The following is a 15,718-nucleotide window of genomic DNA, read 5'->3' as shown; positions in this document are numbered from 1 at the left end:
TTAAAAAGACGTGAGTGAGATTCGGGCCCGCGGCTCATGACTGGGTGAGTCCGGGAGACTCCTCGTCCACTCCTCCCTCGCTGTCGCTCCGTGTTTTCTCTGGTCGGAGGCAGCGTGTCTGTGGGCGGTTCCAGGCGCTGCGTGATTCACAAACCTTATTTGTTCCTACTACTTTGAGCGCCATCTTGTTTGTAACTCCCCTACGTAAGTGCTAGAGTTTCTGGTGAGGGGGTGTCCGGTTACCCGTTTTTCTCCAGCCTCAGTCTGGGGACCTCTCCCTGTGCTGCCCGGGCACGTAGCGCGGTCTTTTGGCTCTCTGGTCTTTCTCGAACATTTCGTTTTCCATTTTCATTTTTTACAACTGGACAGAGATGAGCATCGAAACGCTCCTGGAAGCAGCCAAGTTTTTGGAATTGCAAGCCCAGCAACAACAGAAAGCACGTGGTAAGTTGCTATTTTATTACATTTAAATAAAATGAGTGCCTATCCCTCTTTGGTAACTGACATGTATTCTTATCACGCGTGAAGGATCGTGAAAAAGATGACTGCGGAAGATCTATTTTCAGTGCCAACGATAAACTACAATTCTCGCTGGTTTGTTAGGTCCTCGTCTGAACTATCGGCTGTTTGCACCTCACTGGTCTGATGCTTTATAACTTGAATCGGAACCACAGCCACTGAGGGGAACCTGGTTATGTAAATACGCGATATCTTACTTTTACTTTCATATTCGAGACGTGCTGCAGAGTTTGAACTCAGTTTGGTCTCAGTTGTCTCAGATAAACAGCAGTTTAACACACACACACACACACACACACACACTCTCTCTCTCCCTCTCTGTCTCTGACTGTTGCAGTCTGAGGAGTTACTGCATTGAAACCTGCTGCACACACAGAGCGGTGTTTATGTGCAACAGCAGCATCGATCTGAACTTGTCAGATCCTCTCCGCCTCTGCTTCCCAGCGTGATCGTGACCGTCTGCACGCGCCGCAACACACATGGAAAACACGTCAAATAAACAGAAATGCACAACAAACATGGGGGAAGGTGTAGGGCGGTGGCGCAGGGCCGAGCTTCTTTTTACATAATGACCTGACATCGTCCACCGGGGATCAAGTGACTGTGCACGTCGGACCTCCTCTGCTCTAACATCGCTGCCGCTGTTTGCACGTGGATCCGCTGTGGTCGTCTTGTATCATGTCTCACGCTACCTGCATGTGTCCCGTTTATTACACAAATAGATAAATAAATAAACAAACTCCCTAAAAAACCTCTCAGACGCCCCTGACGATCTCCGAGTGTCTGTCGATGACGTGTACCTCCAGTCACGCCCCCATCACGTTAACAGCGATCAGGGAGCGAAGATGTTGGCCCCGCCCTTTTCACCACGTGCGTGCTGGGCAACCCCTCCCAAAGATTGTTTATGAAGAAGATGACTCTCTTGCACCCCGAAAGCAGTTTGTGCTTTAAATGCTCCGTTTTTCTGAAGATAGAATGTGGTAGACGACAAGATGCTGCAGCTCAGACACTAAAACACGCTCCTTGTCAAAGTAAAAGATTTTTATATCAAATGTCCAGTGTGTAGGATATAGGTGGATCTACCATCAGAAATACAATGTAATGTTCATAAATATGTTTTCATTGAAGTATAATCTCCTGTAACCAAGACTTCCACATGACTCAACCATGTTTCTACAGAAACACAGAAGGGACAAACCAGACTATTGCTTTAGAAATGTTCTGTGTCTTATACGTTTGTTTCCTGAAGTCCACTGTAACTTCTCCCAAATGCCGGGAAAGGAAAGGTGAAGTGACGCTTATTCATAGGTAGCAATCCACAAGATGCCACTGAATCCTACTAAGTTATCCTTGAACAGTTTAGATATTCAGTATTTTGCAAATAATACACATGAATATATTATTTTTGCCCCAAGTTGGATGACATCAAGATGCAGAAGCAGATGGTTTTGCCATGTCCCTCACAGTCCCCTGACCTAACCGTTATAACAACACTGTGCAGAGACCTCAAAAGACCAGGGCGTACATTAGAGGCCAATAATCTCACATAACTAGAGGCCTTATGCAAGGACGATTGGACCAAAGTCCCCAAAACAGGAAGCAAAATACAAACTAACCCTCTTTACCTGGCAAAGGGGGTGTGGCATGTGTGGAGTGTGTGGAGTGGAGAGTGAGTATGGAGTGTGGCCAAACTTTTGTTTCGGGCCCTGTTTCATTTTTGTCACTTAAAACTGTAAAATATTTACCTATTGTTTTCACGATTGAAGAGAAACCACATGTGTATATAACATGTGACCCTAAAACGAGAAACTGAAGCTGTTGGCGCTGCAAACACGCCGTGTTGATTTTTCCGTCACTAAAGAGGTCTCAGATAACAGTTTTTATTATTCCAAGTTACATGTCCTAATCACACAGAATTTAAGGATTTGCTCTCTTTTCATTGTTATAACAACGGGCTACTGATGTTGATGCAAACAACCTAACCTTTTATAAAATCCATTATATGAATTTCCTGTGTTGTGCAGTCTTGAATCAAGTATAGCTTTTCTCTCAGAACAGGGTCAGAGTGAGAGCTCCTGTTTTTTCCCCCTCTCCCTATTCCTCCCGCCTTGCTGCATTGAGAGAGCAGAGTCCTCCCTCCCTCCCTCCCTCCCTCCCTCCCTGCTACTGGAGAGCAGGTCACTGTGTGGCGGAAAGTAGGCCAGTGTTTCTCTATGTGCTGCTGCAGTTATATAACGTCTATAGAGAACCCTGTTGTTTTTTTAAGTGTTACATTTGTTTTCGCTCAGTAAAGGACTCCTCTGTTTAGTGTGTATGTTCGTGCCACTACAAAAAATGATCGATGTCTCATAACAAGGCGTGTATCATCTCATGAAAGCCGGCCTGCACACCAACCAGTACATCTTGTTCTTCTGATTTTCCTTTTACTTTGAAGAAAAGATTTGTGATTGAAACATTATATACACACTCAGCCAACATTGACTAACAGAACTGTTCAGTCTGACACCAATAAGATGTTCTCCAGAGCTGTTGAGAGCTGGATATGTCTCCGTCCCCTTTTACATGACAAACACGTTTGGCAAGTTAAAGCACTTCCTATAAAAAGTTCATTACTAAAAATAGAATAACTTTAAACTTGAGCTCTTGGACAGATACATTTTTGGTAGATTGGAATCTGTGGATAACTTATTATACCAAGCACTTAAAATGTACCTGATAAATGAAAGCTTACAAAACAAATAGCATTATTTCAAGGCAAAACTATAAGAGAATAAGTAAATTAATGTAAGTATAAGTATTGTATGCTCAGCTGCCAGTTTATCAGGTACACCTAATGAACAGTTCTGTAGTAAACCATTCCTCCTGGAGGCTGTTCGTCTTTATTATATCTGAGAAGGGTTGAATCAAGGACAACTGGGCTTGTTTGCAGAGACTGGGATACATTTCTGATGAACTGAAGAGACCTCCTCTTCTACATATATCTACGAGTCTAGTTGTCCTTGATTAAACCCTGCATGGATAAACATGACCTGGATGACTGAGGATCTTTATACGTTTTTAGAGAGATGTTGATTATTCTGAAGGATTAAGTGATGTGTCCCCAGGGGATGGTCAATTATCTGCAAAGTCATGATATTTTACAAAGTGTCTTTTTTTGATGGTTTGGAGAGAACCTTTTAATTTTCACGTTTCCTTTTAATAATAATCCTGTGTGTTTTCAGTCACTTAATGTGTAATTAAGTACAGTTTCACTGTCAAAGAATCTGCAGTGAAGATATTGTGGTGTAGTGCTTCTGCAATGACCCTGGTCTCCTTCATAATGATGTTAATGACAGTTACACCTCTGACTCCAACATCACAGCTGTCATAGCAACAAGGCAGCCCCTGCCTCCCGCATCCATACATTATGGAGGGGGTTGCTTGAATATGAATGGATAGTTCGATAAGGCTCTTTTATTCCAAATGTATGACCAAATACGGCTACATAGAGATTGGTGGGTCACTCACATTTTACTGCAGTGTGTCCTCTTGACTAACTAATAGAGATTCAGTAATGGCCAGCCTCAAATTTTGTTTTTTTTACTCTGCACTACATGCCTCCTGTGTCCTTGACTTGCCTCAGGAAACCTTTAACCGAAGTAAATGCTGCACAAGTCTCAGTGGTGGGGCTCCCTCAGTGTGAGCTTTTGTTGGTAGAGACAGAGCAGACTTTTACCCAGCCCCCAAACATTATTGGACTGTGACTGGGATTACAGTACAGCAACATCATTGCCATTAAAGCTACAGCCTCTTTTTGTTCGCCCTGCCACAGTTTAAAGCCAGTTAAAGAGAAAAACATCCGTCCCCATTAATTATGACTTCCATTCATCCCTGTTTGCTCATCTGAAATAATGCTAACTTTGCTAATGAACAATACAACAGGCAGTGATCCTATTAAAATAAAGGCCTTTCCTAAAGATGGAGCATCCATTGCTGTTGCTGTTACATCGTAGTTTTTTATTTGTAGGTAAATCATTTGTTTTTCTGTACTGTAATTTGATTAACACAATCGTGCCACTGGCGGCATGTGCGAGTTTTGAATTTTCCAGAGTTAAATTATTTCTGTTGCTGCCTCTTGTCGAGATACCCGGGGCTGTTCATCTTAACTGTTCCTCTACAAAAGCTGTTGTAAGGCAAGCACTTAACTTCAGAAATGTTCTGGAGGGCCCATACATGAGAACACAAATGTCTGAGTCAGTTAGAAGTAGTTTTCCAGAACTTTTTCTGCCAGCCTCTAACAAAAGTTTCTGGAAAATGTCAGCGTAAGCCCATGTGAGGAAACAGCTGGAAAGTGGGCGTATTGATGGCGTTTCTAACCCATGACGGTTGCAAAAGTGAAAAGAAAAAAACAATGCAAATGCCTCAAGAGGAAAAAGAGGAGCCATCGAGTTGAAGATCTCCACTTAGACGGATTCGATTTGAGAGCATTTGGGGAAAGTTGCACACACAGGTGTGTTTCCCTGTTGTTGTGAACGTGTCGGACCCGGACAATCTCCTGCTGCATTCTTCATATGTGAAAGGCATACTCGTGAAAATGTCTGGACACAATTTTACAGACATATAGAGATGGGACTGAAAACTAATTTAAAGGAGCCGAAGGAGACTGTGGTACTGTTCTGGTAACCAGTTTTTTTTTCTTCCACAGAAGATGAACTAAAGGAACAGCTTCATCTGGAGCTGATGACCGTGCAGAGACAGTCAGATGTGATATATAACTCAACAATCCACATCAACAATGTCTGTAAAGCAGAGGTGCTCCGCACTGAGTGCTGCCCGGCCCCCACGCCGCCCTCTCTGCCTCCCGCCTCCATGCCTATTGCTGTCATTCCCACCACCGTGGTCACCCCCAACCCTGCAGGCTCTCCCATTCTGCCTCTGGCCAAACTCTCCCCTTCAGCCGCTCCTCCACTGGCCTCCCCAAAGAGAGAACCTCACTCCCCTCAGGAGGAACGTGCCGTCAGCCTGCTGAGCCCTTCACAGCCCAAACCTGAGCACCTTACCCCTGTGCTGACCGCCAGCCACAAGCAGTCTATACAGAACCATCACCACCCACAGCTCATCGCCCCAACTAATAATACTAAACTACAGCAGCAGCTGGTCCAACGCTATCCTGGCTCCATCGTGTCACCCCCACAGCAGCACGCCTTACTCCCACAGCTGGGCCCTGTGCTCCAGCAGGCTCCACTACAGAACGGCTCCATCAGCCGGGGGAGTCCACCCGATGATGGCCGCCTGCTCGACAACAAGAAGAGGCCTGGAGGGTAAAACCTGTTAAATAGTTTACATTATTACTAACATAGGGCTATTGATTTTAATTGATTTGTTAATTTTTGTCAATCAATATCAGCCTTTAAAATGTTAAACATTTATTACATGATAAGAAGTCCAGATGTTTTACTGACCTGCAGACCCCTGAAAGATTAGCAAAGATTAGCATCTGTGTAGCTGCTACATTAGTTGAATTTCAATACTAAAGACTAAAATCATTGATTGAGACATTTCTAAGCTCTGACCAGAGACCTTCAATTATAAAGTAGAATTTTTGTGCATGTTTCAATATCTTTTTTCACCCTAGATAATACATTTTCCTTTAGTCATCCTGGATTTAATACTGCCATTCTACTTTCTGAGAGTAATAACATGAGAGAGCTCATCTGTGGATGATTTTGATCATTTTTGTCATGTTGCCCTTTTGGAGACCAAATTCTCACTGTGCTCTCGTCTGTGCTCTTACAGGGCAGGCACAAGAGAAGTGCACAACAAGCTTGAGAAAAACAGGTGGGTTAAACCTGTCGGCCACAGGGCCTTCTCTAACAGGGGGTATTTGTACTCTTCTATTAGAATGATTGTTTTTCCAAATGTCTTTTGTTCCACAGAGTACTTTGTAATTGATGCACTTGTTTGGAATGGTTTAATTTGAATCTTTTTCAGTCAAGAACCTCCTGTACCACAATGAATGTCTAAAGACTGTCCCCTCTGTGTCCCTCAGACGAGCACACTTGAAGGAGTGTTTCGAGACACTGAAAAAGAACATCCCCAACATCGACGAGAAGAAAACCTCCAATCTGAGCGTGCTGAGGAGTGCACTGAGATACATTCAGGTAAGCTGCTGGTGTATGAGGTTTGATCACTGTTTCATGCGTACACTTGAGGGATTTCTGAAAAGTAGTTACTAATTGTTAAAGGACTTAATGTTTAGGTCATATCATAACAGTTTATTCTATTATGAAGTGCAGTTCATTCGGTAGGTAGTCTTTGTTGTAATAAATCTTCGGCAAAGACCCGGTGCTGAAAAACAACACCAGAGTTTGAACTTTTGTGAATCTTGCACTAGGATGATATTGGTATTATCAAGATTAGTACTTGCTTGTAATAGTTTGTTGGCAGCAACAAAAATATGTTTCATTTGTAGTTAACGTGTGATCACAGCAGTAATTATCAGTATAATAAGTTTGGAATTTAATCACAGTGATTTATGAGTGTTTTTTCAGCTCTGCCAGGACAGGGTTTTGTACGTGAAATCCCTGATTGGTTATGAGATTCTAAGGGCTCTACGAGAATACGCTCTCCTGTAGTTGTTCATATTATTATATAACTGTGGTGTATCTTTTACTCATCAAAACGTGTCCACACAGTGGACAGTGTGTTGCTGATTTGATGCTCTGAGTAACAGCGGTCTGGTAATTTCTCTCTGTGTGTGGATACTGAGGGAAACTAGGACAGCGTGGGTGCACAGCTCGTCACCCAATCTCGTTCCCTCTGCCACCTCTCTGTGTGATTAACCAACACAGTGTTCAGGGTGCAGTGTTCAACTGGCAGACAAACCTCCCTTAGTACGTCCCTCTTCATCACACAGTGTCTTTTTTCACTGGCCAGGCTGGTGCTGTTTAGCTTTGAAGGTGTGGAGTAAAAGACGCGCATCTTGCCAGCAAAAAAAAAACAACCTCTCCCTGAACACTGCCTCCTCCTTCTGTGCTCCTGACCTTGCCCTCCTCTTGGCTGGCAGCAGAGAAGCACGATGCAAACAAAAACATTGTGCTGAAGAGTAAGGCTTCAGGCTCAGCATCACATTTCATTTGATTTATTTTACTCATTGTCTTTAGTGTTCATTTGGAAATAAGTACAGTGATAATAGTGGCTGATTAGGTAGTAGTGACATTCCTGGCTCTTGCTTTACTGCCACATAGTTCAAATTCTACTTCCTCATTTCATTTCAAAGCACAAATGACTCAGCAACTATGACTAAAGCACTTGCCTTCCCATAGACTGTTTTGCTGTTAGGTTGCGTTGGAATTTTAAGTTAAATATAGATATACATGGGTTTGTGTTTTTATTGTCATGTGGTATGTTTGTTCCTAAAGGCATTCCCCCCGAGGCTGTAGTAACGCACCAAAACTCAGGCTGTAAAATAAGTCCTGATGCATGAGAGTTCCTCCTCTCTACTCCCCCTCCCTCCCTCCCCTCATACTGCCTCACTGAGCTTTTATGGCCACATGAGCAGCAAGCACATGGCTAGCCTGATCCGCGTGACGTCACCCCTGTGCTGGGCCCCCGCCCAGTGCTGCAACAGTCAGGACTCGGCGTACCAGCAGGCTTAACTGCCAGCCGCAGGGAGGGAATACGGAGCCGTAAACACAAGGTTCGGTTTACTCTGCTCCTGCTTTGTTTCCCTCTTGATGCAGATGGAGCTAGCTCCTCTGCTGCTTGTCCCCAAATGTCAGTCTGAAGCATGTTGTGCCATCTTCTGGGGAAACTGAAGACAGATGAGTAAAAAAAGCCCTAACCCTAACCCTAACCCTTTACAGCAATGTAGTGCAGATACATCTTCGATAAAAGCATGGCCTTAAAACATAGGTGCACTGGTAATTTTTTCAGATTTTAAACGTCACAGCTTACCAAGCTTTGTTATAATTTCAGTAACACACTTCACCCACATGATATATTGACTTTAAAGTATTTGATTTTTGTTGTATTTGTCTAAAAGGAGTCTAACATTATTCAGTACTGCAGCATGGTCTGGACTTTTGCCCAGTTAGTTCTAAGCTAAGATGAGTTAATTAGGGCAGATATGACAAGCTCGTACACAAGCAGTGACTTGCAGAAGCAGTTTTTTTCCCACAGACAAGCCTTTTATTGTTGAAGTCTGACACCACGTGAAATCTTCTGTTCCACCTGGAAGGCACAGCAAGACATGGGTTTAGGGTTACCACCACACTGTCACAAGACCTGTGTGCAGAAGCCTGATCAGTCAGCCAGGCTGTAAAGCATGTCTGCAACGTGGCCTCTAGCTCCTGGCCCTTTAAGAAAACCCAGCCTTGTGCTGTCGGTCCCAGGCTGCTGCAAATGTGAGTCAGTGAGTACAGCTTGTATTGCTCTCTTTCAATCCTCTGCTATCTGCCGCCCTCCCCCTCCCGTTCTCTGTGGGGCCATGTGCTCAGCACTCGCATTGCAGTGTGACAGCACTTGATCGGTGTTTACCTTGCGTGCGCACACGCTCGCACACAATGCAGGCAGCCTATCACCGCAGGGATCTAGAATTTCACAAACGAGGCCGAGGTGTTGCCTTGGAAGGTGGAGGTTTGCAGGCTCAGCCATGTGCAAAGAAACAAAAAGGGGCTTGGCACATAGTGTCATACCAACCTGTTGACTAACAGGAGGATCAAGTCATGTGGGATCCATCTGCTACAGACTTGGTTATCAGGTGTAACCATGGTTAATGTAGACTCGCGGTTTCTAAGGAGACAAGCTTGGTGTGGGTTCTATCCACCATCAGCACTATAGCAGGGAGAGTTCAGTGGGTCTTGGTGTTTGTGGAGCGTCTCTCCCCTCTCGTTTTCTCGCTCGATGAGTCATAGTTAGTGGCACGCACAGTTGTGGCTCCACTCATGTTTGACTGCCTGCTAATACATGAGCGCAAGCGGGAGGCAGACAGTTATTTTTGGTGCGTGTGTTACATTTAGTACACACTTTAACACTTTTCATCCTGCTCCACTGACAATCCTTTTTAGTCTTTTGAGATAGCTATTCCCAATTCATCTGAAAACTAATTTCAACAATAACAACCAGACTGGGTGTTGAAATAAAACGTTGTGTAGAAACACTGTGGGTGAGAAGTACATTGCACGTTTGGCACATGGTGTGCTCGCTTTAAGGTTACCGAGGAAACCTTATAGGGTTTTTAGCTGTTTCCATGACAACCAAAGATGGGGGCATTTCAGTACCTCATGTGTTGAGGACGAGGACACTGTTAACGTGTTGTGACTGGAACATGGATATCCCCAGCTATTCTAGTCGCAAAAGAGAGAGACTGTTGATGACTGGTCCTGAGTTACACGTGTCCTAGACGTTCATAAGTTGTGTGTTAAGGTTGAAATCGTCTCATTAATGTGTGTCTGAAAAGAGGTAACAAGAAATTGCAGTTCTGAAATGTCTTACTAAGTTGGAGGTAATGCAGAAGCATGTTAATTTTAAATACATTTCCTCCACGCAATGACAAAACTTAATCGATTCATGTTTTCCGCTACATTCATTGTTTTAGCAGTTTTCCACCACTGAATAATTATAACACAGCTGCTTCAGCATCAGGACAGACGCACATTAAAGGTCGGGTCGTCCTGAATGAATCTCTGTCGGAGGCGGCTTCCTCTTCACTCCCCCTCTGACCTGAACTCACTTTACACTTCAGCAATAAACGCCTTCACTTTATTAGGAAACTTGCAGTAATGATGTTTACTTTGTGTTTGTTCGAGTTGCTCTAGAGTTAATTAGACACATGTTTGAACCTGCTACACGAGACATTGCATGGCGCGCCAAGTCAGGACATCAGGGTTAGAGTGACCGGAACGATCCAGAGTCATGATCTGACACCAGTGATTAATAACAATTTTAGAATATCAGACTTGATGTTGAATGTTCCATGTGATTATCATTTTGTGTGTGAACAGGGAGAGAGACGAACACACACACAGACAGAAGTTAAATCCTTCCTGCAGATGAAGCGATGCCCAGTTATCAATAAAACATAACATAATATAACGTTTTTTTTTAATAAAGATCAGTTCTACATGTTAGTGATTAGAAAACATCAGAGGAGCAGAGTCCGTTGTTGACCTGCGCGAGTGTTGTGCCGGTTCACATTTAAAAAGAACTACTTCAAAGGTGAGCTCATACAGATGAAAATAAACTAGTTCACGTTCATACTACATTTTTTTCAATTTTGAACTTAGTTCACTGATCCAAATATGAACTATTTCACATTCATTTGCTCTGTTTTTTATTGGGATGGTTATGATTTAGATGACACAGTTACGATCATGTATCTGGTTATTAACCTTTGGTGTCTGATCATAAATCTGGATCCTCTAGTCACTCTAACACTGAGTACTGAGCTTTTGTTCCCCTTTGCTATTAATGTATGTGCATTTTGTGCTACTTATGCACTCACGGGCCGTTCACAGACAATTTAACACACTGTACCACTAATACCAAACAACCTATCACACAGACATACACAGTGGCATGAACACTAGCAGGAAGTCCAATCGTCGAGGCTGTGTGATCCTGAGTCATCAGATTGTTGGTCACATACTGTATTTCATACAGAGTCACTTCCCTGAGCCTCGATGCCAGAGAGCATGCTGGATAGTCAACGGGTCATAAATTACATAAAGTGTTTGATTTCAAAACCCTAATCCGGAACAGTACAATTCTATCCTGTTGGTACTCTTAAGCCAGCAATGATTTAATAAGATATGCGGTCTTTGCATAATATTTTGGTGCTTAGTCTTGGTTGAATTTTATTAATTCCACCTAACGTTTCCTCCTGTTACTTTGAACAGGGAAGTCCACCTCAGTGTGTTTAGTTTTGCTGTGTGTCAGCTGACAGGTTAAGGGAAATTGGGTCACAGAAAGCCACTGCCTGGAAGCACCTCTTACTTTCCGTACTCACTCCCTCCCTCCCTCCTGCGCCTGTCACTGTTATTTTGTTCACTGCACACTGGCTCTGGTTTATTATTCATTAATATTATAAGTCATTACTTGTTAGACATACTCCTGATTAATTAGATGTAAAGATAGACAAGCATTATGCAAGCTTTTCTGATGGGATTTTGAAGTAAACACAGTGAATTAACATAATAGATTATAATAAAATGACAGTGACAATATTTAATACCACTTAATATTGCCCAAAAGCTCTGTAAAAAAATACCTCTCTTTGTTGGCAGAGGTTTATTCAACCTGATGCTAAGTTTTGAGGATACACATATCCATATTTTCTAAAGTGCCTCAGATCATTTGTCTAACATTATTGAAACAGTTTAAGCATGTTTATGCTTAAAGGAATCATAGGCAGCACAAAATACCTCAGTCTAATACAAACCCACCAACTAAGGCCTTAAACATCAAACTCAATTTCAATCAGGAGCTCCTTCTGTCAAAAGCCCAGTTTCACAAAGACCTGATTTAATGTGAGGCTGCTGTGTTCGATTTTTACAAAACATTTACTTTCTCTTCTCAGACGCTGAAGCGGAAAGAGAAGGAGTACGAGCATGACATGGAGCGACTGGCCAGAGAGAAGATAGCCACGCAGCAGCGATTAGCAGAGCTGAAGAATGACCTGAGCCAATGGATGGATGTTATTGAGATCGATCGTGTCCTCAGACAGACGGTTCAGCCTGAGGAGGACCAGGCCTCGACCTCGACTGCCTCAGGTAGGCTGACTGTCAGGGAGGAGCCGCTGTGGTCCTGCCCTTCTAGAATAATTAAACATTTAAGATTATTTAAACCTATGTTCATCTTAAATGAGTTTTTATGAGTTTGAAACAGCAAATTGTCAAGAGCGAAAAACCTCTTCATTAATCCAGGTGCAAAAATCACATTGTTAGTTATACTAAGTGAATTCATCTGTTTATGTTGCAGAAGGTGAAGACGTTATGGAAGATGACTTAGATGAGGAAACTGCACCAAGAGCACAGGCAGCCTTACCCATAGTGCCTCAAACCATGAAACCTGAGCTGCACAAGAGTTCAGCACCTGCTCAGAACCCAACCCTGACCCCAGCCACCACCACTACCTCCTTCATCACTCAACACATCTCCATCCAGCACAACGCCCGCCTGCAGCCTCAGCCGCTCAATCTTCCACAGCCGGTTCCAAAGTCTGCAGCCGTACCAACACTCACGATATCCAGCACTCCCTGCACCCCCGGTCAACCCCTGATCCAGACCCAGACACAGATGGTGACGACGCCCAGCCTACACCCGACAGTTATTGCCCACGCTTCAGTGTCCCATCCTTCAGTCATCCAAGCAGTCAACCATGTCATCCAGGCAGGGGGTTCCAAACACATTGCCCACCTGGCTCCCTCCACTACAACCGCTGTCCAGTTAGCCCCCGGCCACCAACCCATTGGTCACATCACCGTTCATCCGGTGGCTCACCTGACCCAGCATCTCCCTACCCTCTACCCCCAACAGGTGTCTGTCACACAATCAGCTGTGGTGGGTCACATCACCCACACATTAAACCACGCTCACCCCCAGGTGAATGGCACCACACCTAACCAGGCAGCTGCCACCATCATTGGCAAGCAGACAGCAATGAGCACCCAAATGGTGACCCACCACCCACAGCTGGTGGGTCAGACAGTGCTCAACCCTGTGACAATGGTGACCATGCCCTCCTTCCCCATCGGCACTCTGAAGCTGGCCTGAGCACTGCTAACGGGACCACAGGGTGCAGATACGCCCCCACGGCGGGACAACCACAGGCCTCGGACCAGGCCATTTGCGAGCCCACAGTGACGGCAGGAGAAATGACAGTACATGATGCATTACAGCTGTTAAAAAGCAACCAGGATCATTCCTAAAACAAAGTAAAAACCCTTCAGTACCACAGTGTTCTGAAACCTGGGATATACAAGTCTGCATGTGACTGATGGTCATCGTGTTGAGTGTGTGTGGAAATACACAGAGGGCACATCTGCAGTTTAAGTTACTGATGATGGAGAAGCAATAGTCTATTTCATAGTCACATTTGACAAAAACACCTCCTTATAGGGAAGATGTGAAGTACAGCACAGTGTCCAGCTTCCTGTGATAGTATGTCTGTAGGCTGGTGGTTAGACTCCCTCTTATCACTTCGACTGCTGTGGATCCACCAATAGCAGCTCATGCACTAGTGAGGTTTGAGAGCCGTGACTGTGTAAGATCAGAGTGTTGGAGCAGCCATAGGCAGCACGTTGGGAATGTGATTTAGGAGAGCTCCTCCTCTCCAGCAGAGGCACATGCTGCAGGGCTGGAGCTAAACTGTGGCCTGAACTCGATCTCCTGGACTGGAGTGGCAGTCCTCAGTGATCACACATAGAGCAACAGCTTCACCTGCTGGCTGTTTGGGTTTATTAATACTACTATTCCTGTAATGGTGGAAAGAATTCGTCGAAACGAAATACAATGGTGATGGTAGTCACCTAGAGAACACGCAGTTTTGGAATTAAAGGACAATCAACTTGTACTTAGCTCTAATATTTGTCCTTCAAACAAACAAGCAACTGAGCAAAAGTGCAAGTTGCTTGTTTGTTTGAAGGACAAATATTAGAGCTAAGTACAAGTACAAGTTTTTTTTGTCACTGCTGTTTGAAAAAATATTTTGCCAAATAGGATCATTTTCCACTTCTTCATGCCCCCTTCATTCAAATGTCACAGCACACAGTGGCTTATTTAAAAATGTAATGTGACAATGGAAAAAAACACAGTCAAAGTTGAGTGTTTAGAGATTATGAATGTGAAAACCTAAAAAAAGGTCCATGAAAATAGTGAAGTGTGTTTCTGTGCTGTCTTGTAGGGCAAATGGTGTAGACTGTGTTTGCATGCTGTGGATGCATGCCATGGCTTAGTTTATGTAATGATTATTTGCAAAGTGAGGATATCGCTGTGGTTGCAGTAAGATTTTTTGGGCTCAGAGCTGAACCTCTGTCATTCATACGTTTGGGTTGAGATCAGTACAAAGTGATTTCAGCAGCTGACATAAATCCAATCATTGTTTTTCAATACCATCCTTTTTTCAAAGCTAGCACTGTGAAAATCAACGTTTGTCTCAATGAGCAGCCACCCCACAGTTCAGCGTAGCACTTGAACAGCAACACGCTGTGCTCTGATTTAATCTGAATGTACTGATCGGCAAAAGGATACTGAGCAGCACCAGAAGTTTATACCTTTTTTTTTTTTTTTTTATAAAAATAAATAAAAAAAGTGATTACTTTATGAAAGTATCATGTGTATGTAAAGTGTAACATTTAAAACAGATTTTGTACTTCGAGATTTACTGTTTCATCTAGAGCATAACTTCTTCTGTTCATTGTAAATTTAATAGTATAGCTTTTATTTCTTTTCGGGACCATGTACAGTGCTGTATGTCAGAGCAGACCTCCCACGCTGATACCACATTCGGCCACTTTGGAAAGTATTCACCCTTCAATTTTTATACGTTTGGTTCTGATGCAATATGATATCAGCAAGTTCTTTAATTTCACATTTTATACAAACAATTCTGAGCAAATGCATTTTAAAACCATATTGCAGCAAAACCAAACGTGTGAAAGTCAACAGGGATTCTGGTACTGGAAGAAGCAACAATAATACATGTCTTTTCCCTATGGAGAAAGTTTACGTTGTATATAGACTGTAAATGTTGGGCTGCATCTAGATCTAACTGTATTATGTAAAAAGCTGGGGGAAATATCAAAAGAAAAATTTATTAAAAATATACTTAATAAAATTTATTATGTTTAAAAAACTACCTTAAGATTTTTTCTTGTCGTATCTCAGCTTTGCAAAGAAGTTTTTTTATTTGGCATTTGAGAAAATTCAGGTTAAAAATGGTGGTTTTAATACTACAACTACTACTCGGGTGGATTAAAATGTTTTGTCCATCCCATTTACATCAGTGATGGTGGATGAAATATTGGTCACACTGATGAGATGTCAAATATTTCACAACTGCATTACCATCAGATTTACTCCAGGCCTGTTCATAGGTTTTAGTTCTGTTTAGCGTCCTGGATGAACAGACGTGGTGTAGTGCTCTGGTACCAGACTCCCTAAATATACAGTCTATGGTGGAAACCTCATTGAAGCACGAGTCAGTACTTACTGATCAGTTA

At 43.2% G+C, this 15,718-nt stretch overlaps 1 protein-coding gene across 2 annotated transcripts; it reads left to right on the top strand.

Annotated features, from left to right (window-relative positions):
* Positions 1-121: 121 nt before the first annotated feature.
* On the top strand, positions 122-15,351 carry mnta (MAX network transcriptional repressor a). 2 transcript variants are annotated; one of them, XM_053423115.1, is made up of 6 exons: positions 122-444; positions 5,207-5,819; positions 6,295-6,336; positions 6,548-6,659; positions 12,077-12,269; positions 12,478-15,351. In XM_053423115.1, exons 1-6 carry the CDS (start codon positions 372-374, stop codon positions 13,269-13,271), a joined length of 1,827 nt encoding a protein of 608 aa, XP_053279090.1. In that variant the 5' UTR covers positions 122-371; the 3' UTR covers positions 13,272-15,351. The 2 variants fall into 2 exon arrangements, with proteins under 2 accessions (XP_053279090.1, XP_053279088.1); XM_053423113.1 differs by having other exon boundaries at positions 132-444; positions 5,204-5,819.
* Positions 15,352-15,718: the final 367 nt, after the last annotated feature.

The sequence above is a fragment of the Pleuronectes platessa genome, chromosome 5, assembly GCF_947347685.1.
Source record: "Pleuronectes platessa chromosome 5, fPlePla1.1, whole genome shotgun sequence".
NCBI lineage: Eukaryota > Metazoa > Chordata > Actinopteri > Pleuronectiformes > Pleuronectidae > Pleuronectes > Pleuronectes platessa.
This window is presented reverse-complemented; position numbering and strand designations above follow the sequence as displayed.